The 25,258-nt window shown below is 38.8% G+C and overlaps 1 protein-coding gene across 4 annotated transcripts in view; it reads left to right on the top strand.

Annotated features, from left to right (window-relative positions):
* The window catches only part of ets1 (v-ets avian erythroblastosis virus E26 oncogene homolog 1), a 44,353-nt gene that overhangs the window by 5,108 nt on the left and 13,987 nt on the right, over nucleotides 1-25,258 (top strand). For 3 of the 4 annotated variants that reach the window (XM_038296854.1, XM_038296855.1, XM_038296857.1), the window contains one exon: nucleotides 5,735-5,882. In XM_038296854.1, coding sequence (XP_038152782.1) covers nucleotides 5,735-5,882 — 148 coding nt within the window. Of the gene's footprint in view, nucleotides 1-5,734; nucleotides 5,883-15,772; nucleotides 16,119-25,258 lie in introns of those variants that run through there. The other variant, XM_038296856.1, reaches the window with a different exon arrangement.

A 25,258-nucleotide genomic window follows, 5' to 3' on the forward strand; every position in this document is an offset into this window, starting at 1 on the left:
GAGAGGATTCCTTCATCATTTTAAAGTTATATTCCCTAAAGTTGATGCAACTAAGTTAGAATTTAAGTTTAACCACTTATCTTTAAATCTGGATCTTATAATGATATCTTCGATTTTGGTTTCATGAAAAGCCTTTAACCTTTCACCATAAATTCACATTTGCAGTGTTAAGATCAAAGTAGGGTTGTCACGACATACACAGCAAGATATCAATACAAAATAATTTTTATACCATGTGGAGGAAAATTTTAAAATAATGACAGGAATAAAACATATTTTTATTAAAGAGGCATTTCAGAATTTTCTAATGATACTGCATTCTGTGGTCAAAGCACAGAACTGTAGCACTCTTCTCATTCTCGTAGCTGGCGCTTGTTCTTAACAAGTTTTTTTTTCTTTTTTAACTTTTTTCACCTTATGTGGCATTGTCATTAGTGTCTGAGTTGAGCTGGATGCCAGTTACTTCACAAACTCCATTTTTCTGTAAAGCTTTAAATGTTTGTTATGTTGGACCCATTTAACATGGTGTCTTGATGTCTTGATGTCGCATTCACCGAATGGCGTGGGAATATATTCATGGAAAATAGGCTACACGCTTATAGATGCATCGATCTACTGAGGTGCTCATCAAACTATGTTTTAGTCATAAAGGGCTGAGTAAAACAGCTATTTTAAAGATATTTTTCAGTAAAAACATGCATAATGCCTCTTGAAAAACTTGTCTTCCTCATAACTTACTTTCTCAAAATAATTACAGAGGTTAGTTTTGTAGATAAATAAACCAAATACAACACAATTTAACAATAATATAGGGTTGTCTAAATTATTAATCTTTTACTGTACAATCATCCATCCATTTTCCATCATGCTTATTCCAAGTTGGGTCGTGATGGGTGCTGGTGCCTATCTCCAGCTGTGCACGGGCGAGAGGTTAGGTGCACCCTGGACAGGTCGCCAGTCCATCGCAGGGCAACAAAGTGACAAACAGGACTAACAACCATTCACGCACACTCACACCTAAGGAGAATTTAGAGAAGCCAATTAACCTAACTGTCATGTTTTTGGACTGTGGGAGGAAGCCGGAGTACCCGGAGAGAACCCACGCATGCTCAGGGAGAACATGCAAACTTCATGCAGAAAGACCTCGGGCTGGGAATCGAACCAAGAACCTTCTTGCTGTGCTGAGCCACCCAAATTATCTAGAAAAGGATCTAGAAATCTAAATTTAACAGTGGCAAAAATGTGCAAACAAGACCTGTCTCCAGTATCGATGCTAATCCAAATTAGTGTTTGAATATCGATACTTTTCTTATTCTCAATATTTTTTACAACCCACATCGTATTACACAGTGTTAGTTTATGTCATCATAGCTGACTAAGTAAGAAAAACATTTTTTGGAGGTTGAAATACAGAGTAAAGATGGCTCAAACCCATTATGAAGCCAAAAAAGGTAGTAAACTGAAATGTTTCTGATTGCAATATCAGATCTTTTCCGATGCTGGATGTTTACTCTCTGAAATCAATTTCTTTGGACACACTGTACCATAGAAAAGACAATGGATTTAACATAGTTTGACAGGAGTAGAACAGTGGGATGTGAATCAAAAGATCCCAAAACTCAAAAGAAATACCTGGCTTGAACTAAAACTGTAACCACCACAATACAGGGGCGTCTCTAGGTTTAAGAGACAAGGGTGGCTCAGCCCCTAGAAGATAATGCGCGCGCGCAGCGCGCGCCGGATTTTTTCAGTGCACCTGCTAAGGCGTTGTCTAAGACAAGGGTGTAACTTTGTGTTGAAAGTTGGTGGGGACGGCTCATAAGGAAAGGGAGCTACCTGCGCGACGCCTTTTTTTTTTTGTTGGAAAGGATAAAGCCAAAAAAATGCGAATAACATTTATCAATTTAATGCTTACAGTTGAAAACATAACTGTTACAATATTCACTTATATATTTTGTGCAAAAAATATCACATAAATCTAAACAGACAGTACAAATCAAAGAAATCAAATAAATATATCAATTTTGTAGAACATTTATTGACAGTCAATTTTGGGTCACTTTTTAAAATTAATTTACTTTTAAACCAGGACTCGGACAAGATCTTATGGGGCCTTAAGCAGAATATGATTAAGCAACTCCGTCTTTCTGTCAAGAACATCCACTAGCAGGGTATCCAGGGGGGGATTTACCATTAGGCAATACTAGGCAGTTGCCCAGGGCCCCAAGTTCTGGGGGCCCCATAAAACTCTGTTTCCATGTATGGTTAATACAACTAATCCTTATTTGTGCACATTAATTATGTTTTTGCTAAAAATCCTTTGGCTAAAATGCCATCAGAATGCTGATAAATAGAGAGGAAAAAGGGACAAGAAGAGAGGGACAAAACCTAGAACAAATAATGGATGTCTATTCTATTAACATTTCTCTATCTGTAGAATGGGTCTGTTTTATGGGTTTACTTCTCAGGGGGCCCCCTGCCTGTCTTTGCCTAGGGCCCCAAATTTCCTAAATCCGCCCCTGAGGGTATCAATACTGATTTGATAGAATCTGGGAGAGCGGACCATGTTCAACCATCCATTTTCTTCAACCTTATCCCTCAGTGGGATCAGGAGGTGCTGGTGCATATCTCCAGCCAGGTTCTGGGTGAGAGGTGGGATCACCCTGGACAGGTCACCAGTCTGTCGCAGTATGTTCAACCAGCTTAAAAGTAATCGGTAATCAGATTTATTATTTGCACTTTTACTAAGTGAACTTTCTAACTCCCTTAAATCTGAAATTCCAATGCAAAAATTGTTTAAAGCTTTTATCTTTGGACCCCCTGCAGAGTGACGTCACACCTGCAAGATCCTATCCTTACCTTCCTGCTAGATTGCAAAAAGCAGCTTGCTCATGAGTTGTCAACTTAACACGCTAAATCTTAAATGTACCTGTACATATAAAAGAAAAAGGGGCGCAGTGCTTGCTACTGAATGGCAACACTATCAAAGTCAGGAAAAAGTTTTAAGTAAAGCCGGGATTAAAACAGTAGCTATAAGAAGCTTCAAATAAAAGGTGTTCTTTATGTTCAACCTAAACACCAACTCCGATAGACCATCAGTAGAGCAGGTGTTTAAATTAATCAATCACTGCTGTGAAAGCTTATAGCAGTGAAAGCTAATATACCACAGCCATCACTTAATTAACGCAAAATAAACAACCCTCTAAAAACGGAAAACTGTAATGGACTGAAAGTCCTGTTTTTTATGTGGGAAATTATTTGCGTGTGTTTTAGTATAATTCTGATATATTGGCGCTGTTGTCTGTTTCTATGGCAACGATACTGAATGTAGTGTAGCTTAGAGACCTGCATGGGTCTAGTTTTACCAACCCGCACCCGCCCGAACCCGTTAGGATGACTACCGAACCCGACCCGTCACCCGCGGATATCTTCAATTCAAATATGGGGAGAGGTTGGAGGGGGGTGATGGGGAGAAAGCGAGAGGCAACAGATTCTTTTTTCTGAGTTTTTTTGTCGGGGTTTGTGGACGGTGAGCAGCGGGGAGAACTTTTTTTTATTTTCCTTCTGAGGAGCGGCATGAATGGGATTTTAATCAGATATACACAGCACCGAAAGCAAAATACGTGTACAAAATATTGGTGGGGACATGTCCACACCAGTCCTTAAGGAAGTTACGCCTATGATTGTTCAGATTAACTTGTCTTCTTTATGGCTTTTATTCGGTGCTTTACTGCATTTGTTTTGGGAAAATATGAGGAAAAAATAAATACAGAAAAAAATATATATTTTTTAAAATCGCAAAATAATTATAGGTTGGCTAATGCCAAAGAAAGCCACCCTTAAATAGGTCTAACGACGCTTATGATATTGAAGATGAAATGTGTGTCACATGTAAGAAATGGTTTAAATTCAGTAAAGAAATCCAGCCAAAGAAGCGCAGTCTAATGGTGATTGATTATTTGTAGTTCCTGATTCTCTACAAAGATATCCCTCGTCACAGTGACATGTCCTTTTTTTTTTTTTTTTACCATTATCAGGCCAAAATATCCAACAACTGCACAAACACAAGTAAACTTAAACATTCTTTTTAAACATAAGCCCATCGTGCAATAAAAAAATAACAGAAATACTAAAAAAATAACTGTTAGCAATGAATAGAGATTAAACAAAGAAAATAGAAGATACCAAATAATCCAAAATAGCCCCTATTAAATGTTGTATTCATCAGCATCATGTATCCTCTGTTTGGAAGAAGTGTAAAATATTGTTACAGGTAAAAAAAAAAAAAAGTTTAAATTCTTTGATAGTTGCTTTTCATTTTATCTGCAGCCAGTAAAAACATTTTCAATCTTGACTTTTTAAGCAGAATTTTAAAACCATTGCATTGTAGTCCCTTAACACAATCCCACGTGTTTCCTACCAACTTCTATTGGGCAAATTATTCCCTGCATATCCCACCAACAGTTCTACTCATAATTAAGGTAAAAGAAGAAAAAACAAACAAACACATGATTCAAAAAGCTGTGTTAACTGGAGACATATTGGAGTCAATTTACAGATGCAGCAGAGTATTCACGTAGTTGGACTCTATATAGTCTTCTCAAACCAACAAAAACAGCATTTAAAGTTGTCCTACACTCACACTGACCAAGAGATATTTTGGTTTTAATTTTATCATGCTTTGCATCTTTGCGCAATCTATGAGATCTCCCATGTAGCTCCTTCCGTGCTCATCAAACTTTCCCCACTTGCTGACAAACTCGATAGAAGATAGCAGTGCTCCATGCAAATCTCTCAAAGCTGCCCTCCCTGATCCTCTGACCGCATTAGCCGTCTGTGAAGCAGGATGATAAATGCTGCTCGACCTAAACAGAGGCCGCTTATCAGATCCCTCTGTCTGCCAGCCTGTCAGATACACAGATGATATACAACATTTGGGAGGCTTGCATTGTACTTAGTGTTTTTGTTTTGTTTTGTTAGTCAAATATTGCAAATAAAAATAGAATATATATATATATATATATATATGTATGTATGTGTGTGTGTGTATCTATATTGCAAGGTCAAAACTAAAAAAGAAAGCACAAACTATCTTAGTTATGTAATTCTTTAAAGGAATTCAATAGTTTATTCCAAAATGACAAAAAAAAAAAAAAAACTTTTGCTTTTGTTTGTTTTCAAATGAAGGTCTAGATTTGCTAAAAATGGCCTTGTGGCTATCTCCCTCCCTCCTCCTTTTGTATCCAAACAGAATTCAATATCTCTTCTGGCTCCGGTGTCAAGTGCTGACTTTAGACTTCCCCTCGTTTAGTTCAGCTTCTTGCAATAACATTTCTGTGATAAGCTGCAGTAAAAACAAAATAAAAAAAACACACACAGCAAAGATAAACCTGATGAGTCAAATTTAGATGCAAGGCTTATCTGAACATGAAGAAAAAATTGTAGCTTTCAAAATCTAAGGGTTACTGACAGAAATCAACCACTCAAATCATCCTGTTTCTAGCTTTACAGCAGCTAAGCTCACATATGACTGAAAAAAATAAAACCTCTTAATCAGAATTAATTTCTCTATCAAACCTTTATTGAGAATGATAAAAAAACAAGCCTCATAATTACAGTGACCAGTGTTTGAAAACTGTTCTTGAGCAAATTTCCTGTGCAGATGACTCAAACTGCAATAAAAATGTATAGATGTGAGTTAACTTTGGCACATGTGTCCGCTATCTGTCTCCAGAGACAAAGTGGGGGAGTAGCATTGGGACCTCAGAACCAGCTCCCAGGCGTGGTCCACCCTCAGCAGCAGTTTTACCCCTCACAGCCCATTCATCCGCATGACATACCGCTACAGGAGGTCCCAGAGGGCCATGACATGTGTCCTACAGGTAAGAAATGAAAAAAAAATTATGTCACTCTGAACATGCAAGCTGCAGGTAACAGTGAAAAAACTCTAATAGCATATAAATTTGATGATCCACAATGATAGCTTTAGAAAGGTTACATATGAGGTTCACAAAAGGCCAATCTAAAGCGCCAAAAAGAGTCCTGGAAAGTTTTTTTTTTCTTTTATGATCCGAATTTGTTATGTTAGAATAACTATATTAAATTTATTTTGCTTGATAGGATTTTATATGGGAGACCAAGACAAGTCAGCATGTAAGTAAGAAGTGGAAAGAAAATGATACATACATTAAAATGACTTCAACTTTATACATTTTGCAGAGAACTGTTGCATAGACAACCTTAATTAGAACATATGTCATAATTCTAAACCCAACAAGACCTGGCTCTTCCTATAAATCAACCGTCTGGTGAAGGAACCAATAGGCATATGGTAACTCTAGAGGTGCTGTAAAGAAAAATGTACCATTTAAGGAGTGTATTGAGTGATAAGAGGAAAGCAGTTGTTAAAAACAGCTAGAAGTCATTTTTGCATTTTGCTTAAAGTAATGTAGGGAAAAACGCTGTAATAGCGTTACTTATTTAGCAGTTAGTTGCCAACAGTATAAAATATCACTGAGAATTAAACAATTTGTCCCAAGTTGTTGGTCACACTAATGCGGATGTTTGTGATTGGCAACACACAAAACTACAGTTGAACTCCATTTTAACTTGCTCACATTTTCCAAACTCAAAGTCATGTTTCAATCGTTTCAGACAACATAGGATTGACTGAAAGCATTTTTCAGGAAAATTCTTTCATATTTTATTGTAAACTGCTGTAAGCTCAGGACTTGTCTTAATCTGAAAACTGAAACTAACGTGGAGATTCATTGCAGTTGAGTTTTGAGGTTGAGAGATTTTCATCTGCTTAGAACAACTTATGCAAGCAAACTTGCACAAAAGCTCACACATGAAGTCTCAGTTTTGCCTGTTCTTCTGCCGCACAGGGAGTGAAGGTGGTTCTGACTCTGAGGGCAATGCCTTTACCAGATACCCCCCATTCCAATCCCTCTGTTTATTACGTCTTCCTCCTGCTGTACTTTGGGAGGACAAAGGCATTCCCTGAATATTCACAGCCCCTATCACCTCTCCTTCTCAGTTTTATTTAATTGTTTACCAAAGCAGTTTTATTTTAAGCTGGAACATTCTTTACAGAGCATTTCCCTGTGTTTGACTCTGGCCTCTTGTGGTCCTTAAAAGTGATTGATGCTGGTGGACTGGGACGCACACCACGGGAGGAGGGTGGGAGTGCCTGGGGGACACAAGCTTTCTTCCGTCACCTCCCTGTGCTGGATGCAAGGGGGCAAGACAGGGGTCTAAAGGGCGGCCATCTTTTTCCCAAGCCTCAAGCTTGGTCCCAGGAGAGATGGTAGTGAGGGAGGTGGGGTCCAGGGAAGGAGCTGGGGCTAAGTAAGCAGATGTGTGAGTGTGTGTGTATGCATATTTGTGCTTGTATGAGAGGGAGTGAGGATTTTGATGGGATTTGCTGATGTTTGTTGCCAGTAATACACTCCTTTGGAGCCTTTGCTTCATTCCTCCCAGTGCTAAACTGTTGACGTAAACATTGCTGCTGAGTGGAAAAAAAATGACCGAGTGTTGACCTTTTTCGCTGTTGTCAGCCTCTTGAATCAAAGCACACCACATTTTCACCATTTTTAGACACCTGGAGATGCTGAAGCCGTGTAGGTCCTCGCAGTGGTGTCATAAAGAGTTGCTGAGGTTTCTGTGCTACAGGCAAATGCCGTTATGAGTTGTTACTAACCTCAAAAGCAGCAAGGAACCTCTGACACAGTCTCCAAATGCTGAGCCGTTGCTTTGACTCATTTCTTTCTCTCTTGAAAGAAAATGCACTTGCTTTTTCCAAATCAGGTTTTTATAAGTATTCATACGCATTTAACTTTTTGAAGGTATGTCATCTTGCAACCACAGACTACAATGCAATTTATCACAACTTGAAGAACTGTTCTCAAAAGTAAGAAAAAAAGTCAAATTAAATGTTGCAATGCTCTATTCGAAGCCTTAAAATTATTTTATCTAAATAACTTCTCTGCACCTCTAAGTTTAGGATTGATTTATTGCTGAGGGTTGCAGTGGCCTCTCATTTTTTTCATCTTTGAGCAGTGTCAGTATGCCATTGAAGATAAGCATTCCTACCCTCAGATACTGTCATCATTCACTATCATTGTGCTCAGGGTGAAGTTCAACTTTATCTAAAAGATCAACTTAGTCTCGTCTAAGCGAGGACCTTATTCCAGGACTATAAGCTGAGTTGTCGACGTTTACTCCAGGCCAAGATGTTGATGATTTCAGCTCCTCCAGAGTAATGTCATTTTTGCTGATCAACTATATTATGTGACTAATCATACTAGGTTTCATACACAGGTTGAAACACATGTATCTTGTTACGCAGAACTAAAATGCATGAGTCAAAATATGTTTTCTGTTCTTACACTTCAATTATCTGATATTGTACTGACCAATCATATAACATTTAATAAAACACATTTACATTTATAATTACTCTAGAAAAAAATTGCAAAAAGTACAAAAGTTACTATTACAAGACATTGCAAAGGAGGCCAGAGATTTCCAAGATCACTGTTAAAGAAAAACACTCATAATGTATAGGTGTTCTGTTTATATAGTTACTGGATGTAACTGAGAGAAGTGCTGTATGTTCTTTTTAATCAAACGCATACAGCAAATGAAATGTATAGAAATATCTAGTTGTCTGTCTGTCTATGTATATATATATATAATTAATATAAATAATTATTTAAATAATTTAAGTTATGCAAAAATATCATGCAGTTATTTTCTACTGTTAATACCAGCACTTTTTTGTTTTATTTTATTTTAATTTACCTTTAGTGACAAAATCTGTATAATTGTATATCGGTTTAGCCGTCAGCAAACATGCCTTAGAATCACAATTTTATTTCAAGGTTTTACTGAAGAATTTTAGTTGAAGAGTTAAATATTTTTGAAGTAAAGTTATTCTTTTTCATTGCTAATAGATTGAGTGTTTGTAAAATGAAATTTGACAGTGTGAGAAAGAAACAGTTCAGAGCAGATGTGAGGCGTGGATGTTGGAAGTTGGTTTAAAAAAAGGGAAAAAAAAACAGTGTTTGGCCCTGAGCCCAATGTCACACACACTCCTTCCTGATGACAGCCATGCGATGGTGATGTTTACACTGAAACAGCCTCACTTTTAAACCGCCCCACACTCACACTAAGGGGATCTGTTTTAAACTCTAGCTTTGGAAATTATCTGTATGTGTGAGTTTGGGAAAAAATAAAAAAAAAAGGAAAAGAAAGAACGATTAAGAGCATTTGTCTGCGCAGTTTCATTTAAAACCCAGGCTCAGATTTATCCTACATGCACGTGCACAACACTCTAACATCCTGCAGTGATGCACGCTACACATATCCATTCATTAAATTCACACCCTGCACTCTGGTGACTATTGTGTTACAGCATCCTTCCATTCAGTGAATGTAACACACACACACATGCACACACCGATAGGACACTCATCCACTCCCAGGCACTTGTGAGTTCAGTGTACATTTAAACATGCACTCAGATTTAGTGCATGGAGCCACAGCTGTGATTTGGCACTCAGGGACCATTGGCCTGCGTTTTATTTGATGTGATTTGACAGCTGGACAGTTGGAAGAGGAGGGGAGTAGAGGGGGTTCGAGCAAAAGGAAGAGGGAGGAATACAGTTATAAGAGAGAGGACGGATAAGGAAATGGGATAAGATACAGGACTGCAACTGTAATAGTGGGAGGAGAGGAGATGAAGAGGAGGATCCAAGATGTGGAGCTCTGGGTTGTTTGGTGTTGATGGTGATGGTGGGGAGAGGAGAGGAGAAGAGGGAAAGGGGGAGGGAAGGGGGGCTTCGCCTCTGATGAGGGGCACGTCCTCACGGGCGCAGGCCCATTTTTTATTTCTAAAAGTAAACAGGCGGCCTGCTGGGGTCCGGGGGGTTATGGGAAAGGAGGAAACAGTGATGCTAATCAGACCAGCGCACACTTCCCCCTCTAACAATATAACAAAACAAGAGTGGAAACACGGAAAACCAGCAGACAATTGTGGAGGAACGGGCTGCATAGTTGCCTTGGTCCTATATTTGAACTCACACAGTATGATGTAAACAGCATGGATAGTCAATTAACAAAGGAAAGAGACAATCTACTTCTAGCAGCTGGAACATTTGTACAATTTAGTTTTAGGCTTTGCTGAATGAGGAGGGAAGGTACATTTGGTAAAATGGTATTTCTCTGGATCTTTATCCTTCTAAAAACACAGCCTTTCAATGGAGGCTTTTGCTCAGCTTCCTTTTACAAGCCATCTATTCTGATTTACTTAATACTGAGCTGTGACATACTCATGTCAAGCTTTTATTTATTCATTTATTTATTTATTTATTGGTGTAATTTGGTACTGTGTTAGCCATGAACCTAAAACCTAAAAAGGATAAAGCACATCTTTAAGACTGATCTACTTTAAACGTGGTTAATTAAAGATAGTAATGTAAGGCATTTCAGCCAGCTAATAATTTGAGAAAAATCTACTCTAAGATGTTCTAATCTCAAGAGAAACTGGATAGGATGAGATGAGGAAGTTGTTTTGGTAAAATAAAAAATATATTTTTTCCCCCCTTTATTTTCCATAAGAGAAAAATCACTGATTCTATTTGAAATATTATGTGATTAGTTCTGTAGCTCATAAAATGAAGTTTTTACTATTATGTAAACATAAGGAGGTCCAAAAGATGATTAAACCTTTTCTATTTGTTATTTACACAAATAAAGTTGTTTTCAAACATCTTAAGCCATATTTTAGGCCTATTTTTCTCAATATATAATTGTCTGCTGCACTTTAGGTTTAATCAGCCTTAGTATTAGATATTATTTACCAAAGACATTGCAGTAAATCCTAAATTGCTTCTTTTTTTTTAGGTAGGATGCTGCTTATAGAGGCCAGAAAGAGAGATGTGGTTTCCAGCCATTTTTTTTAGATAAATAATTAACCAACTAACTAACTAACTAACTAACTAACTAACTAACTAACTAACTAACTAACTAACTAACTAACTAACTAACTAACTAATAGCTAACTAACTAAAAAAAAGTGAGGTGTAGCTCATAAACTTAGCTTTTGATTATTTCATTTGAATTTAAGTTGAAACTAGATAGGCCATTCCGAGAGAGACTTAAGTTTGCCATTTGAAATATATACTGTACCTTCCACTGAAAATAGTCTAAATAGACAATTTTTATTCTTCCCGTTTCCAGAGATTTACAAGTTTGTTTCCAGGAAGTATTCTGTGGTAAGTTCCCCCTGTTAGTGCAATGACTCATTGATACATAAAACATACAGTTCCAAATGAAATGCAATCATTGATGGGAGATGATGCAACAGATGCCAGCTTATCAGGAAAGGTGGTCTTTTATGAGGCTTTAGAGAGATTTCCCATTGTTTGAATAAATACCTATTATGAGACACAGTAATTTTTACTGTTAGCTGTAATGAGTGTGACCTAAAAAATGCTGTGAATAGGTCTTTGTGTTTAATATTTTTTTTCCATAGAGGAATCAAATTCAGTCTATGGTTTGCAATCATCTATTAACTGGCTTGAAGAGAGTTTATACAAACAAAATGTCAGCTGGGTCTCGTCTGCCACTGTATGTGTTAATGTTGATGGTAATGTAGAGTAAATTAAAAACAAATATTTCCCCAATAACCCTGTGGCTCTGAGGTAGAAGAGCCTCTTCTTAAAGCCTGCTTCAGAAAGTAAGGAGGGAGGGGAAGACGAAGAGAGGGAAGTCTTGGAGGCAAAGAGCCTCAGAGGGGGGTGGGGATAATTGAATTATCTGCACAATGGAGTGATGGGGGACACGTGGTGCCGCTAATGGAGGAAGAGATGTCCTTTTTAGCTAAGCTAATTGTTCGGAAAAGAGCTGAGCCTTTGTTCAGGGAGGCCCCTGCTACTTTCCCAGTGCACTTACATGCACATTATTCAGTAGCAGACGTGCACACCATTGCATGCTCTCAGAATATACTTTGGAATGTGAGGTGCAGGGGAGAGATGTACACGTGCACACACACACATTACATGCTCCCATGTGTTGGGATCCTGTTCTGACTGAGTGTGGGATCTCAGCAGGAGTGCATCCAGCCTGTGGCACCTTTTCACAGTAGCCCACTACAGATAGAGCTGTGTCTGAGCTGCCAGACAGTGGCCACAAGGACCCCACTGTTTTACTGTTTGACTGTCTGCTCTCTTTCTCTTTGTGCCATGTCCGTGTGTAAGTCCATCGCCCGTCTGTGTGCGTGCTTGAGTGGCTGTAAATGAGTTGCTGATTGATGACTTGCTAAACGCTGTCTATTCACATGCCATACCAAGCCCATCACGTCATATCTATCTTTTGTCTGAGATCTGTAACAGTTTAACCCTATATCTGGATCACCATTTGGCAGTTTTGCAGGCACAAGAAAAAGAAAAAAAAAGAACTACAAAGACTTTAAGCAGAACTAAACCTTGCAACCTGCTGGGAGGGCGCCAACATCAAACACAAATATCACTTGACAGCTGTACGGATTGCTCTAAATCGAATATCCTTTCCGTTAACTCTGTGAAAAGCAGCAGGTGCAACGGTTACATCTAAGGATTACAGACAGGCAGGCAACGCAGATGTGCCAGTGAAAGACAGCCAGCAGCGGCAGAGAACAGCAAGGAGATAGAAAACTGTTTTAGTCAGTGGATGCTAAGCTGCAGCACAAATGAGGGAAGCCTGCTAACTGTCAAAACCATGGAAAAAGCATTTGCCAGGTGAAGATAGGAGAGCTGAAGCCAAACTTCTTTGATTGGAGACAGGCCTAGTAAACTTACTGGATGTCTGTTTTCTGACTGGAACACAATTAACAATCCCACTGGTTGCGCAGGAAAAGACACAGTTCAGTTTAACAATAGTTGTTTGGTGCAAAAACTTCCTATAGACCCAAAGATAAATGGTTGTTGAATGTTAAACCGAAGGGTTAATTGTGTTCATTCTTCTCTCTAATCTTAAAAAAATAAATAAAAGAAGAAATGCTTCTTTGGAGTGACCCAGGATTATACCAACTAATTGCACAGAATATCCAAAGTATGGCTCTGTTACAAGAATTTAAGCTATTAAAATCTTTCCTACAGTGATTGTCTTGATGTCCTCATTAAGTATTGAAGTTAATTAATTATTATAATAATTATTGGATTAGCCTTGAAGCTGTCATTTATCAATAGAAAATGTGCTGATTAGTAACTCGAGAAATAAAGATTGGAGGCAATGGCCTGTAAATTATCTTACCATGTGAAGCCCATATGGCGAAGCAAACATGCAAAGAATTAGTGATCAAAGGTGAAGGCTTTTTTTTTTTGGTCTTTACTTGAAAATCAGGCAGTTAAAATGCCACCTGATTTAGAAAGACTAAGGTCTGATCATAAGGTCTGATGACTTTAGCTCCAATATGGCTGCCATGCCTCCCATATAGTATTTTTCTGTTATTTGAAACTGCATGTGCACATTTTGTTGGTAGTCTTCTTGGACTGATGAGTCAGCTGCTGGAATCATCCAAAATAATTCAACTAATCTGGATTTATAAATTTAGATTAGTTGGATTATTTTGCTATCTTAAATGGCTACAATGCTGCTTTATGATACTGATTTATGATAAGATATAAGGGAAACTTTTTCTTTCTTTCTATTCTTTTGTTTTTGTTATGATTTATCAGTTTTCAAAAACCTTTGGAGCAGGAAGGAATTAAAGCAGAATATCGAATCAAACTGCAGTAAAACAGATTTCAGTAAGTAACTCTTAAAGAAGCCAAAAAGTATAATTTTCTATGGTGATGCCAGACTCAGCATAAGTCAGCAATGCCATTAAACCCCTAAATGGCTGCCCTCAGGCGCAAAAGGACCCAGGCTGTCCTTTTAAGAACAGAAATGAAGGGAGTTCATTAACAGAAAACAAAGAGGTTCAGTCAGAAAGAGTGAGAGACTGATGGTCTGGCTGGCTGATATGAATTGAGAGGTACTGTTTCATTCTTTTCCACCCTCACCCCCTCTCTGGTGAGGCAGCTCTTCTCACCGCAGAACCCAGTAGTGCTCCTTTTAGATGAGACTGCTATCAGGCTGATGAAACCTGATACAAGTCTGCTAATGGATCCAGTGAGTACCACCGGTTTAAAAATCCATATGTGATCAATAATCCTGGCTCCCCTGTCTCTTTCCAGATCATCCCATTTAGAAATATATGCATAAGGCACAAACACAGGTATCATAATGACAAGAAGGCTGTCATTCACAACCATGTTGGATGTTTTGAAGCTACTGTAGAAACTGCCTAGATTGTTTCAATAATGAACTTCAGAGAAAAAAATACTTGCATTAACCCTAGTCTAGCCTGTACATTTGATGTCCTTTCTTTTGTTAAAAGCAATAATATTAGAATCTGTTATTAGTTTTTCTGTTGCCATGGGAGATGGCCCCTAATGGCAGAGCCTTGTGCTCAGACTTACTGTGGCTGGAGAGCCCAATCTTTCTCTTGTCTTTGTTCATTCTCAGTGGCAGAACAAGATCTTGATTCAATTTCCAGCAAGACATGGCCATTGTTCCTGATTACTGTCAATATGAAAGCACAAAACTTCATAAAAAGAGGGTAATTTGGAACTAGGGCACCAGGTTCACCTTAGGAAACTGAATTTTCATTGATGGCCATGGTGACAGCAGGCCCAAATTAGCAGATTTTAATGTTAGTTAAATGGTAAAGATAAAATAAATATGCTATTTATATACTTTAAATGCACCATACTTTGTATGGATGGTTATAACATCTCTTTGTGACGTTGCATTTCAGGCACTGATAACCGATTCAGCTATGTGAAGGAAATAGACGTCTAGAAGCTTTCATTGATCTGTAAAAGGTGAACAGGAAATTCTCTGAAGTGTTTATGAGCGTGAGGTATGGGGAAGGCAGGGCCTGCTCCAGACTTTAAAGAAATGATTTGAGTTAGAAAAAACTAAAACTGAATGAATGTTTCCTGTAACTATTTCAACCTTTATTTTCTTCAAATAGCTTTCTTTTACAACTATATTACGATTCAGGCTTATGATGCATTTTTTGATTGTAGCTATTTAATATGCTGTTTTTGAACCCATCTAAAGACAGTTAGGTGACACTTTTGTTTTGATGAGTATGGCAGTCTATTTGAAGTTTTTATGGAGTCTTGGTTACAGTTTTTTAACTATATATAGCTGGAAAACTGTACATGGTCAAATTAACATTAAAGTTATGGTCCTCATTTTAAAAACAAACTGTTGCTCATTTCAATGAAATGTGTGACATTTAAATGAATGAATTTTTATTCATATATCTTTGGGGCCCATGTGCCTTTAATAGTGGCAGATTTTGTTTAAGTTTAAAGTATTACATATTTCAGCCATTTCACAAACATTTTGCTGTTTTGTTTAAAATAATTTACCTAAACAATGATTATGCTGTTAAAAAAGTCCATCAGAGAGCCCTTTTTTTCCATTGTTGTCAAGAAATGACAAAGATGGATGTTTGCGGGAATCAGGTTTGATTATACCTCAAGGGATCTTGGCAAAAATCTTTCCTCAGAAAAAAAAGGGAAGTATGACAGTGTCATAAATGTGAGTGTGTGTCTGGGAGGGTGGGTGTGTTCAGAGTGGGACATAGTAGGCCTTAATTGAATTGTGAATCAACTGGCAAGTCAACCCCTCAAACACCGCCCCCTTGAGCAGTTGTAGCGCTCCCACTGCAAAATGCAACGCCCATGGCCAGAGATAGAGAGGAAGGAGTGAATGTGTTAGTGTAAGTAAGAAAGAACGAGGAAAAGAGGGAGTGTGTATGTTTGCATCGGAGAGGGCGAGAGAAAAACCGACAGAAGTTAGAGAGTAAAAGAAGCGCAGTCGGCTTTTGGTGTAAGGAGAATAGAAATAGGTGCGCCAAAGGAGGGGGATATTTCTCCAGTTTCCTTCCCTCTTTTGGAGCTCTTAGAATAAAAAAAAAGGACGCAGCTTTTTTTTTTTCACTGATCTGATGATCATGACGGCAGCTGTCGATATGAAACCAACGTTAACAATCATAAAGGCTGAAAAGATGGACGGTGAGTAATCAACTCTTCCTCATATGAAGCGCGCTGACAGTTAACATCACTCCTTAGATGTTTTCCTTGTAGCTGCAGGCAGCCCGGCCGGTGACAGATAGCGTTGATTGCTCAACCACAGCGTTCATTCTTTGAATTAGACGCGCCGAAAGGGTGGACATAACGTCCTGAACGCCTTTAATGTGTCAACACTGCTTGGTTGCTCAATATTGGAGAAAACGCAAAGAGTAATGCTGTCATGCCGCAGGCTTTACAGTCATGCAATGGGCTGTACTGTACGCGTGTTTCACGTCATTGTTATTGAATCAGCTTTATAGTATGCAGTTACTTTTATCACTGCTAGGCTTTATTATATGATAAAGTTTTTTTAAACAAATTGCATCAGTGATGTTTATGGTTAAAGTAAGTTGAAACTTAAATTATACCATCAGCTGGAGTATGTTACAGTAGGACATGTTAAAGTGTTTAACTTTTATTTTATCTTAGCTTTAAGATGATAAATTGACATGTTTCACATATAGTTTTTATTTTATTCAATGTATTCCCTCTTTCTCCCACCCATCTCTACTTATCCCATGTCATGCAGGGAAGAGCTTTGACTTTTCACCCTGGAGACAAGCAGTGGTCCCTAATTTCACCCCCTCCCATTGTCTCCCCATCTCCCTAACCCTCTCCTCCTCTTCCTCCTCCTAAGTGGCTGAAACTGAGGATTCAGAAAGAAAGAGAGGCAGGCTGAGGTGATGAATTTGCACTGCTGAGGCTTGCCTGGCTTGCTCGAGGGATTGTACGCCCAGCAGTGACAGGCTTTGGCCAAGGCTGTGAACTATTTTGGGTTTGAAGCCATTATTTGGTTTCACTTCTCCTACTTAAAGTTTTAGTTTGGCTAAATTTGCATATTTTATTTTACATAAAAAAGCTCACAGCTCAGGTGGCTTTTGGACTTGTTAGCTGAGCATCAAGCTTGCACTGAAGCATAATGGAAATCTGACACTAATTGCAAAAGTTAACAGAGTAAAGGGAGTCGTGTCTCACTGCAAAAAAAGTCTCTGCTGTTGATACCTGCAGCTTGTAGCCAAAAAAAAAAAAACCCACATGTACTTGACAGACGCATTAAAATGTAATGACAGACACAAACATTTTGCACTATTCTGTAAAACTGTTTCGCAATGCTCAGCCCCTCTATGCTCACTTGGGTGCACTTGATTCATCGCAAGCCTGCCAAGGAGGAGTTTAAAAACCCAACTGAAACTTCTCAAACTGTCTCCAAGTTCATAGTTATGTTTACCTTTTGGTGTTACTATGCATACAAGAAAAATGTACTCCCAGGTTTGAAGCTTTCCCCAAGCATAATGAGGCGGGAGCTATCTGAAGGCAAATTCAGCCTAAAACTGCTAAACAGCCCCAAAAGTGAGAATTTACAGCTTTTTTTTGGAATCTGCTGAACAGCCACTTGGTAGCAGTGCACATTTGTGCTAAGCTTCTTGTTGCTCTATTGGAAGAACAGCAGTCATCTTTTCTGAGAAACACCTGCATCAACATAGCCTACTGTAAAAGCCTGCTAATATGCTTAACCAGTTTTTAGGCCACCTTACTACGCTGTTTGTTTTCTTTTGTAACGGAAGTGTTGCCAGTGTCGGCTTACATGGGGCTGTTCTCACCCTCCAGCTGAGGTAATTTCTTTCAAAGTGCTCACACAACGCCTGGGTCAGAGGTACACCCAAACATAGCTTCTAATGTTTCCCAAAGCTCTTATGGTGCCCACCCCCACCCATCCCCGACACAGTGAGAAATTCCTGGCAATGTAAACTTTTTTCATAGTAACAGAGCAGTTCTTGGTAGTTTGTGACTGACTGCTTTGTGTAGCCATAACAAAGTTCAGCTCTCAGATATGGTGTTGAAAGGATCTGCAGGTCTGTATTTTACAGAATTGCAACACAATCAAGCAAAGGTTAACGTTTTTAAAATCTAAAGATTCACCATTCATTTACAGAAAAGGTTGCACTTTTCAGCGTTTTAACCTTCTCCCACTTGACTGCTCAGTTTTTTTTTTACGACCTGAAATTCGGGGTTCAGTGGCTGACAGGAATGCTTCCATGCATGCCCTGCTGGGTGGCATGCATGGACGCATGGTAAGATCTTGAAGGGAGACTCACTTTTATCTGATCAACATGCTGCAGCTCTGATGCTAATACAGTGAGGCCTTATATGGCATTTGTTTCATTGCCTGTGAAATCGAGTACAAGCACATACAAGCTGCACCTTGGAAAAGGTTCCCAGAACTACGTCAGATGTTCTTTTCTGTGAAGATTCCAACTTTTGTGGCTTTGTGGTGCAAGGGAAGAGAGAGTATTGCATGAGGTTCCATTTTTACTATGATGCCTTGTGTTAGCTGTACTTCAGTGGCACAGTGTAATACTGTATATGCCAACGTTTGAGGGTGCTTTTTTAGCTGACAGCTGTGCAAACACTTTTTGGGTGATCCAGGCCATTCTTGATGTGGTCTGTAAGTGAATCTCACAGTGCTACAGTTTCTCTCTTCAAGTAAAAGTGAGGTTTATCTGGTTGGAAGAATCAAAACTTTATTGGTCAGCTTTTCTTCTACTTCCCCCAAATGGTAATATTCTTGATCAGTTCATGTCTGGACTTTCTAGGCGGTAGGTGGTAACCTTAATAATAGACCTGCCTCTGCTGGTCACACAGAGTAGATAGAATGGAGTTCTGTGCATTTTCACAATGCATTGAACTCTTAATTCTCTCTTTGTTTTCTGTGCTGTACATTATGTCTTACCATGACATGAAATACGTAATTCCCCCTTTTACTCAGTGCTCCATTCTTTGCTCTTCAGTCTGTCATATGCTGTATAAAACTATGTACTGCGTAGGTCCTTTTATAATGCTTCCCCAGTGACTACACGCCTTAATCTTTGCTTATAAAGCTTAGTCATAAAGTAAGGCGTGTCAGTAGCAGATACAGCACACTGCTAAATAATAAACATATGTTGAGAGAGGGATCTTAAGGTTGGCAGAACAACCAAGGTGTGGTGAATATGATAGCAATAAATGGTCTGAATCAACGGTGACCAAGATTTAGTGCATCTCCTGGAAACTGACCGACAGCTTCTCTTTTGACTGTTGTTTCACAAAAAGAAAGCAACCACAACAAATAGAAATAAATTGCTTGGCTGGGGGATGTCTAGGACAAACAGGAGTTTTTTTTTTTGTAACTCTAGTCAATTACCCACCCACTCGTTCTCAAGCGACCCTCCCCTTTTTTTCTCCCCCCCCCCAACTGTTTCTGTTTTTTTCTGTTGGCCACATGAGTTTTTCTCACGACTCCTTGATGTGGGATATGGTGAGTTCCTGGTGAATGCACTTTGTCTTATCCTCAGTCATTCCTAGTGTGTAATTCCTGAGTCATGGCACTAGACGCCTGCTGCACCACACGCCACTGGCCATCCGGCAGGGAGTCTGCGCATGGGTTTGAACTGTTTTTGCTGCTCAATAATTCCCTTTTTTTTCCTTTTTTTTTTACATTACTAAACTGACTGATCCGTAGCTGGTATGATCAGGGATCTAACGCATAACTCTCATCCCCCCAACATAGGCACACACTCACCTTTTTTACAGTAACTGTATCTCTCTCATACCATTTACGATCTGTGTTATCTGCTATGAAAAATGCTTAAAAAGATTGTTTCAACACAGATCTTAACTGTCCGCAATTGGGCCATGTCACCAATTTTTGTCATGTTCAACCATATGCTCTAGTTTTACTTTCCTTTTTTTCATTTAGTGTGCACAGCTGTTTTTTGCCTCAGCCTCAGTCTGTATTAACCTGAATAAATGGGGTACAGCCACAGAGTGTATTTGTATCAGACCTACAGCATAAAAGCTATATTCATTGACTGACTAACCCAATCATAGCAGTATGGAAGGTTTGTGTTTGTGAGGCTTTAGGCACATAAATTTAGATGCAGTTCTCGCTACTGGTGATGACCTAGGCCTTAATAATTCTATCAAAATAAAATGACATGCTCAAGGTTTTTTTCCTTTATTTGAGACACAAAGCACAGTCTCCAGTCCTTTCTTCATTTTATTAAACGTTTAGATTTCTTCCATCACCAAATTTGCCTTTAATAAAGCATGACCCTATTAGCACCAAATGTCAAACTTTTACCTGGCAAATCCTTTAGAAGATATCAAAAATAACAAACCCCATGTGAGGCTTTATAGGTAATGTTTGTTTTATACACATTTACAAGGTAGTGATGAGCAAATTGTGATTCACTGTGTGGAATTTTACAAGATATGGTCATTGCTGTTCTCATGACCAGTCACATAGCCTAATGAAGCAGCACGCTATCCCCTGAAGTCCAGTCATTCTTTGATGAAATGAGTCACAACCCATCCGTGTGTGCATTTGCGTTTGCGCTGTTAAGAGGGAGATGGAGAACTGAAGAGAGAGAGATAAAGAAGTCAGTTTGTGTAAGAGTTTACATAACAGCAAAGTTTTCCTCATGTGCTGGAAATCACTTCCATCTCTTCTTGCAAAACTGCGCTAACGTTTCATGTTATCAAATCCTGGTTTACGTCTTTTTAATCAGTTAAGTTGGAGGTGTTGCGCTACATAGTGGAAAGCTACATATATCTTAGTAAGATAAGGAACTTTCTTCATGTTTGATGCTCCTATTAGCTATGGAGGCGACATTGAGCTTAAAATAGAAAAGCAGTTCATCATCCAGAGCTGAAACCATTTTGCTGTTTAGACCACAAGTCATTTTTGGTCACATTATAGGAAAACAAGAAAGCTGTGAGAAGCACTTTAGCGATAGTAAAACAGAGGTGGAATTTGAGGCATGCAACATGAAAACAGTGTGGTCTAGAGGGAATTTATTTATCAAGTATCCATCTGTAGAACATACAGCCCCTCATAATGCATAATTAGATCCAGGCTTTGCAAAATGTACATGCATACATGTTGCACCAAAGGAATGATTGTAAAGGGATCAGTGAGCTTGAATGGAAAGCTGTACAGTGTCCTACATAGTTCACTGTTGTACCAGAAACCTGGCTTTGGAATGCACTGGTTTGGACTAAAAATGGGGCAGGCACTGGTTCTTTTGGGGAAAAAAAAAAGAAACATGGAGAGTAAACTGTTTGTCAGATATGTCGTGTGTTTGGGTTAATGCCTAAACAGTTCTTCCAGAGCATCCCATGTCTGTTTATAGCAGGCATGGACACATCCAGTAAGGGATATCAGAGCTGGACTATAGGTTTGACTTAAGTAACACCACATACCCTCCCCAGTATTATGCTTGCCTGTCAGTTATTTTCTTCCTAGAAATTGGGACTAGGGTAATACATGGTTGAAGTCAGTCATGTTTAGTCAATTTTCAGATCCCTTCTCGTTGGCTATCATTCTACTCCTAGCACTAAAGGAGAACTTAAGCATTTTGCAATAAGGTTTTGCAACAGACACGGATAGCGTTGCACAATCTTGAAAACTTGAGGCATACCTAAAGCTCAGCTGTTTACACAAAACAGTTGACTATGCATCAGGGAGATAACCTATTTTCATATAAAACCTCTAGTAAAAAACGTTTAGCTTTTATACCTGATTGCATGAATTAGTAGAAACACAGCTTAATAATTATTGTATGCTTCATTTGCCAGTGTTTTTGTTGAAGTGTTGTTCTGGGCAACTCTTACTTTTAAGGCCGAAGGCAGATGTCAGCAATAGCAGTGCGTCCTTTCCAGCTGCCTAACATCGCCACAGGCTCGTGTTTCAGAGGGGCAGCCAGAAGCCAGTGGTTAGAATGTTAGAATAAAACTAGTGTGTCAGGACTGGAGCCTCTGATGGTGGGATTTTCCTGGTTTCAAGTTGGATTGTGTTAGCCTATAACTGCCCTGCTTTGAAGCATGTTTTGGTCTAGGTCTGGTCTGGTTTCCTCACCTTGCCTACTCTTATATTCCTGCTCGTTGGCATTAAAATGGAAAATCGAAACAACTACACAAGAAGCCGTCTTAAAAACAGACAGCTAACCCATACTCCTCCTCTCTCATCCACAGTAGTAGCCACTTTATCACCCTGCATTGCTGAAAAGACTCCCTTTATACTGGTGTGATTTATGACCTTATGTTCCCAGATTGGGCTTCTAGATATGGATCTTCATCAAAGACTCCTTTGGTTAGAACTTTCCAGCATTGTTCAGTTGTAGATAGGGTAGTTCACCCAAGACAACCAACAAGAGCATGAGCTCTTAAACAATTACCTCCACTCTGAACTTTATTTCTGCACCTTTTGTGTTGTTGATGATATGCGGCCCAATGCTTTTTGGGATATTCAGAAAAAAACTTGGAAATATCTGTGAAATGACCCTCAATTGAACTCACAACCCACCCCCCCTTGCCACAGGAACTTGCAGCTTAACCACAGAAAATGGACACTTTCACTTCTTTAAAAAGAGATTTCTTTGAGCAGATTTTTAGCCCCCATTCTCACATTTTTCTACAGTCCACATTCTATTTCCATCCTAACAAACACCAACTTAACCTTCCCAGGCTATATTTAGCCCTGTGACATGACAGAAAGCATATTGTCCCTTATTTGTGGGGTCTGGTTGCATGCTCTTTTTGTAACATTGCATCATTGTGAGTAGAGGCAGCAGCACAGACTTCATGAATGAACTGATCCTCTGCCAGGAGCTGGAAGATGGCACTGATTCTACTGTGATGTCACTCAAGAGATGAGTAGAATGGAGAGGGGGATCTTTATGAATCCCCCCATTCAATTGTTTGGCTCTGTTTCAATTGCTTTTAGCCCACCAGTGCTTCTCTTATCCCTTGGTGGGCTCATTTTACAGGCTGATGAGTCATGCTCCCCCAGCCATTTAAGATACTCTCATGCTGTCTTTCCCAGTTCTTCCCAGCCCTACCTAGCTATGCCTGTTCAGACCTAATTAACTTTGGGTCTAAGCAGCAGCAATCTTAAATTCCCACCCATAATTCAAAATGCTGACAAAGACTCCTGCCAGTTTAGTGTAAGGATCCATGGTAGTTGTCCCAGTCAAATAATGACAAGAGTAGTGAATCAATACCTTTTACTGCTTCTCTAGCTGAAAAACTACTTTCAATTAGTACTTCTTAGAATAGATTAACATCTTGCAACTTTACTAGAAATGGCCTCCAGTTCATATTTTTGTCTGCTGGTACCCTTTTTTTAATTCAGAGTCTGGTTTGTGAAATTTGAATGCCATAATGTTGCCTTGTGATTTACACACCCTCCCACAATTTCGTGAGCTAAGTGGATGGGACTCATTTTGCGGACAAACCCACACTGTCTAATGTGGAAAGTGATGACTTGTGGATGCTTTAAGGCTCAGTGCGCACTGACCATGCTGCATCTAATGGGACTCACAGGCATTGAAATTGTATCAGGACTTCATCATTTACTAGGGATCGTCTAGGTCCGAGCTCGCCTCTTTCCTACTAATGGATACGTATTGTACATTAACGCTGCCATGGATAACTTCCATAAGGATAATTCACCATACTGCTCTATTATCACTTTAGTTTTGCATTTGGAGTTTTCCTTTCAACATTGCTCTACCCTCTGCTACATGCTTCACACAAAAATAAACTGTGTAGATGAATACAGTGCACAAAAAAATATTGTCTTTAGATGCACATGCATTTTGAGTTAATATGTGTATTTGGTTTGAATTTTCACTTCAAAGCATACAAGTAGTTGGATAAAACAAAACTTTAATTTTACAGTTTAAGTCTGCCAGTATTCTTAGTTCTTACATATCTGTTTAATACGCCCAGCATAGCTAGTTATACTCTGTGGTGTTGAGTGTCTTTTGATGGAGGATTTAGTGTTAAAGTGGGTTCCATTTTGCGTGGGCGAGCACGCACAGCAGCCAGGCTGATAAAAGCGATGGGGAGGGAGGGGACTCAAACGGTTCGAAAGTGCAGACAAACTTCACTCTATCCAGCTCAAATAAACTGCCACATTTTGCCTCTGTCTTCACATCAAAGCTCAGACTGTCTGAGCCGTTTGCAATATGAGAGTATCTGCTCCGCTAACGCCTCTTAAAAGGAAAATAGAGTTGGTAAAAGGCTAGATGGAGTTACTTTCAGGGAAAACTCAACACAGCTTGCTAAAGTCCTATTGTTATTACACAATTGTTATATTGAAGTTTGTTAGCAATTTTATAGCACTGTAGTCTAAAACGATTTGCTTGTTTTGTTTTAGATGGCATTGGTTTGTATAAGATTCCTGCCCACTGGTAGTTCTTGCATGATTGGTGACGTCTTTTGAGTTTTACAAATAATAAAAGCAGAAAAAGTAAAAGTTTTAGTAGTCTGCATTTTAAAGAATCCTTAAATAGATTATTCCACTCATGTTTTGGATAGAGTAATCCACTAAGGTCCGACTATTGTATTGTTTAAGTTTTTTAGTTTAACCAATCAAATGCAATCAACAGTTGGTTTAAAACCTGTGAAATTACCTTTTTTTTGTTGCCCAATGACAAAATAAATAAAATATGTACTTTAGAATTAGCAATCCATAGAGTGTTTATTTAAAAAAGAAAAAAATACTTTTTTATTTTAAAATGGTAACACTGCAGCCATTACTAAGATATATATATTTTTTTACATTTTTTATTTTGCTGTTTGCTATTCTATTTTTATATAGTTACAAACTAGCATTACCTACTATTTTTAGAAGTAGTTAAACTGCAGATAAGCAAGGAAACGATGTGAGCTGCATTACTCCACAATTCATTTAATCAACAAACCTCTGACGACTTTAGCTACTTTTCTTGCATTCCCTTGATAATCCGTGGTATTCCTTCATACCAGAATCCAACCCTTTTCTAATTGTAAGTTGTTTTGTTGTTCTAAGAAGCTCTTTGTTTTTGCTTTCCTGTGTAATAGAATGTGATATAATTTAATATAGGCATAATTGATTCCCATGAACATCCAAAGAACCATCTTTTGTCCCAGGTCTGTATTGAACGGAGGAACATAGAGCCCTACTTTTTACAAACAGCCAGACAGACACCGGTTACATGGGTGAAGGAGGGACAGCTGCTCTGCATTCCAGACAAGGTCGAGACGTCAGTGAGCGGTGA

The sequence above is a fragment of the Cyprinodon tularosa genome, unplaced genomic scaffold (genome assembly GCF_016077235.1).
Source record: "Cyprinodon tularosa strain WSP-4 unplaced genomic scaffold, ASM1607723v1 ctg379, whole genome shotgun sequence".
Classification (NCBI taxonomy): domain Eukaryota; kingdom Metazoa; phylum Chordata; class Actinopteri; order Cyprinodontiformes; family Cyprinodontidae; genus Cyprinodon; species Cyprinodon tularosa.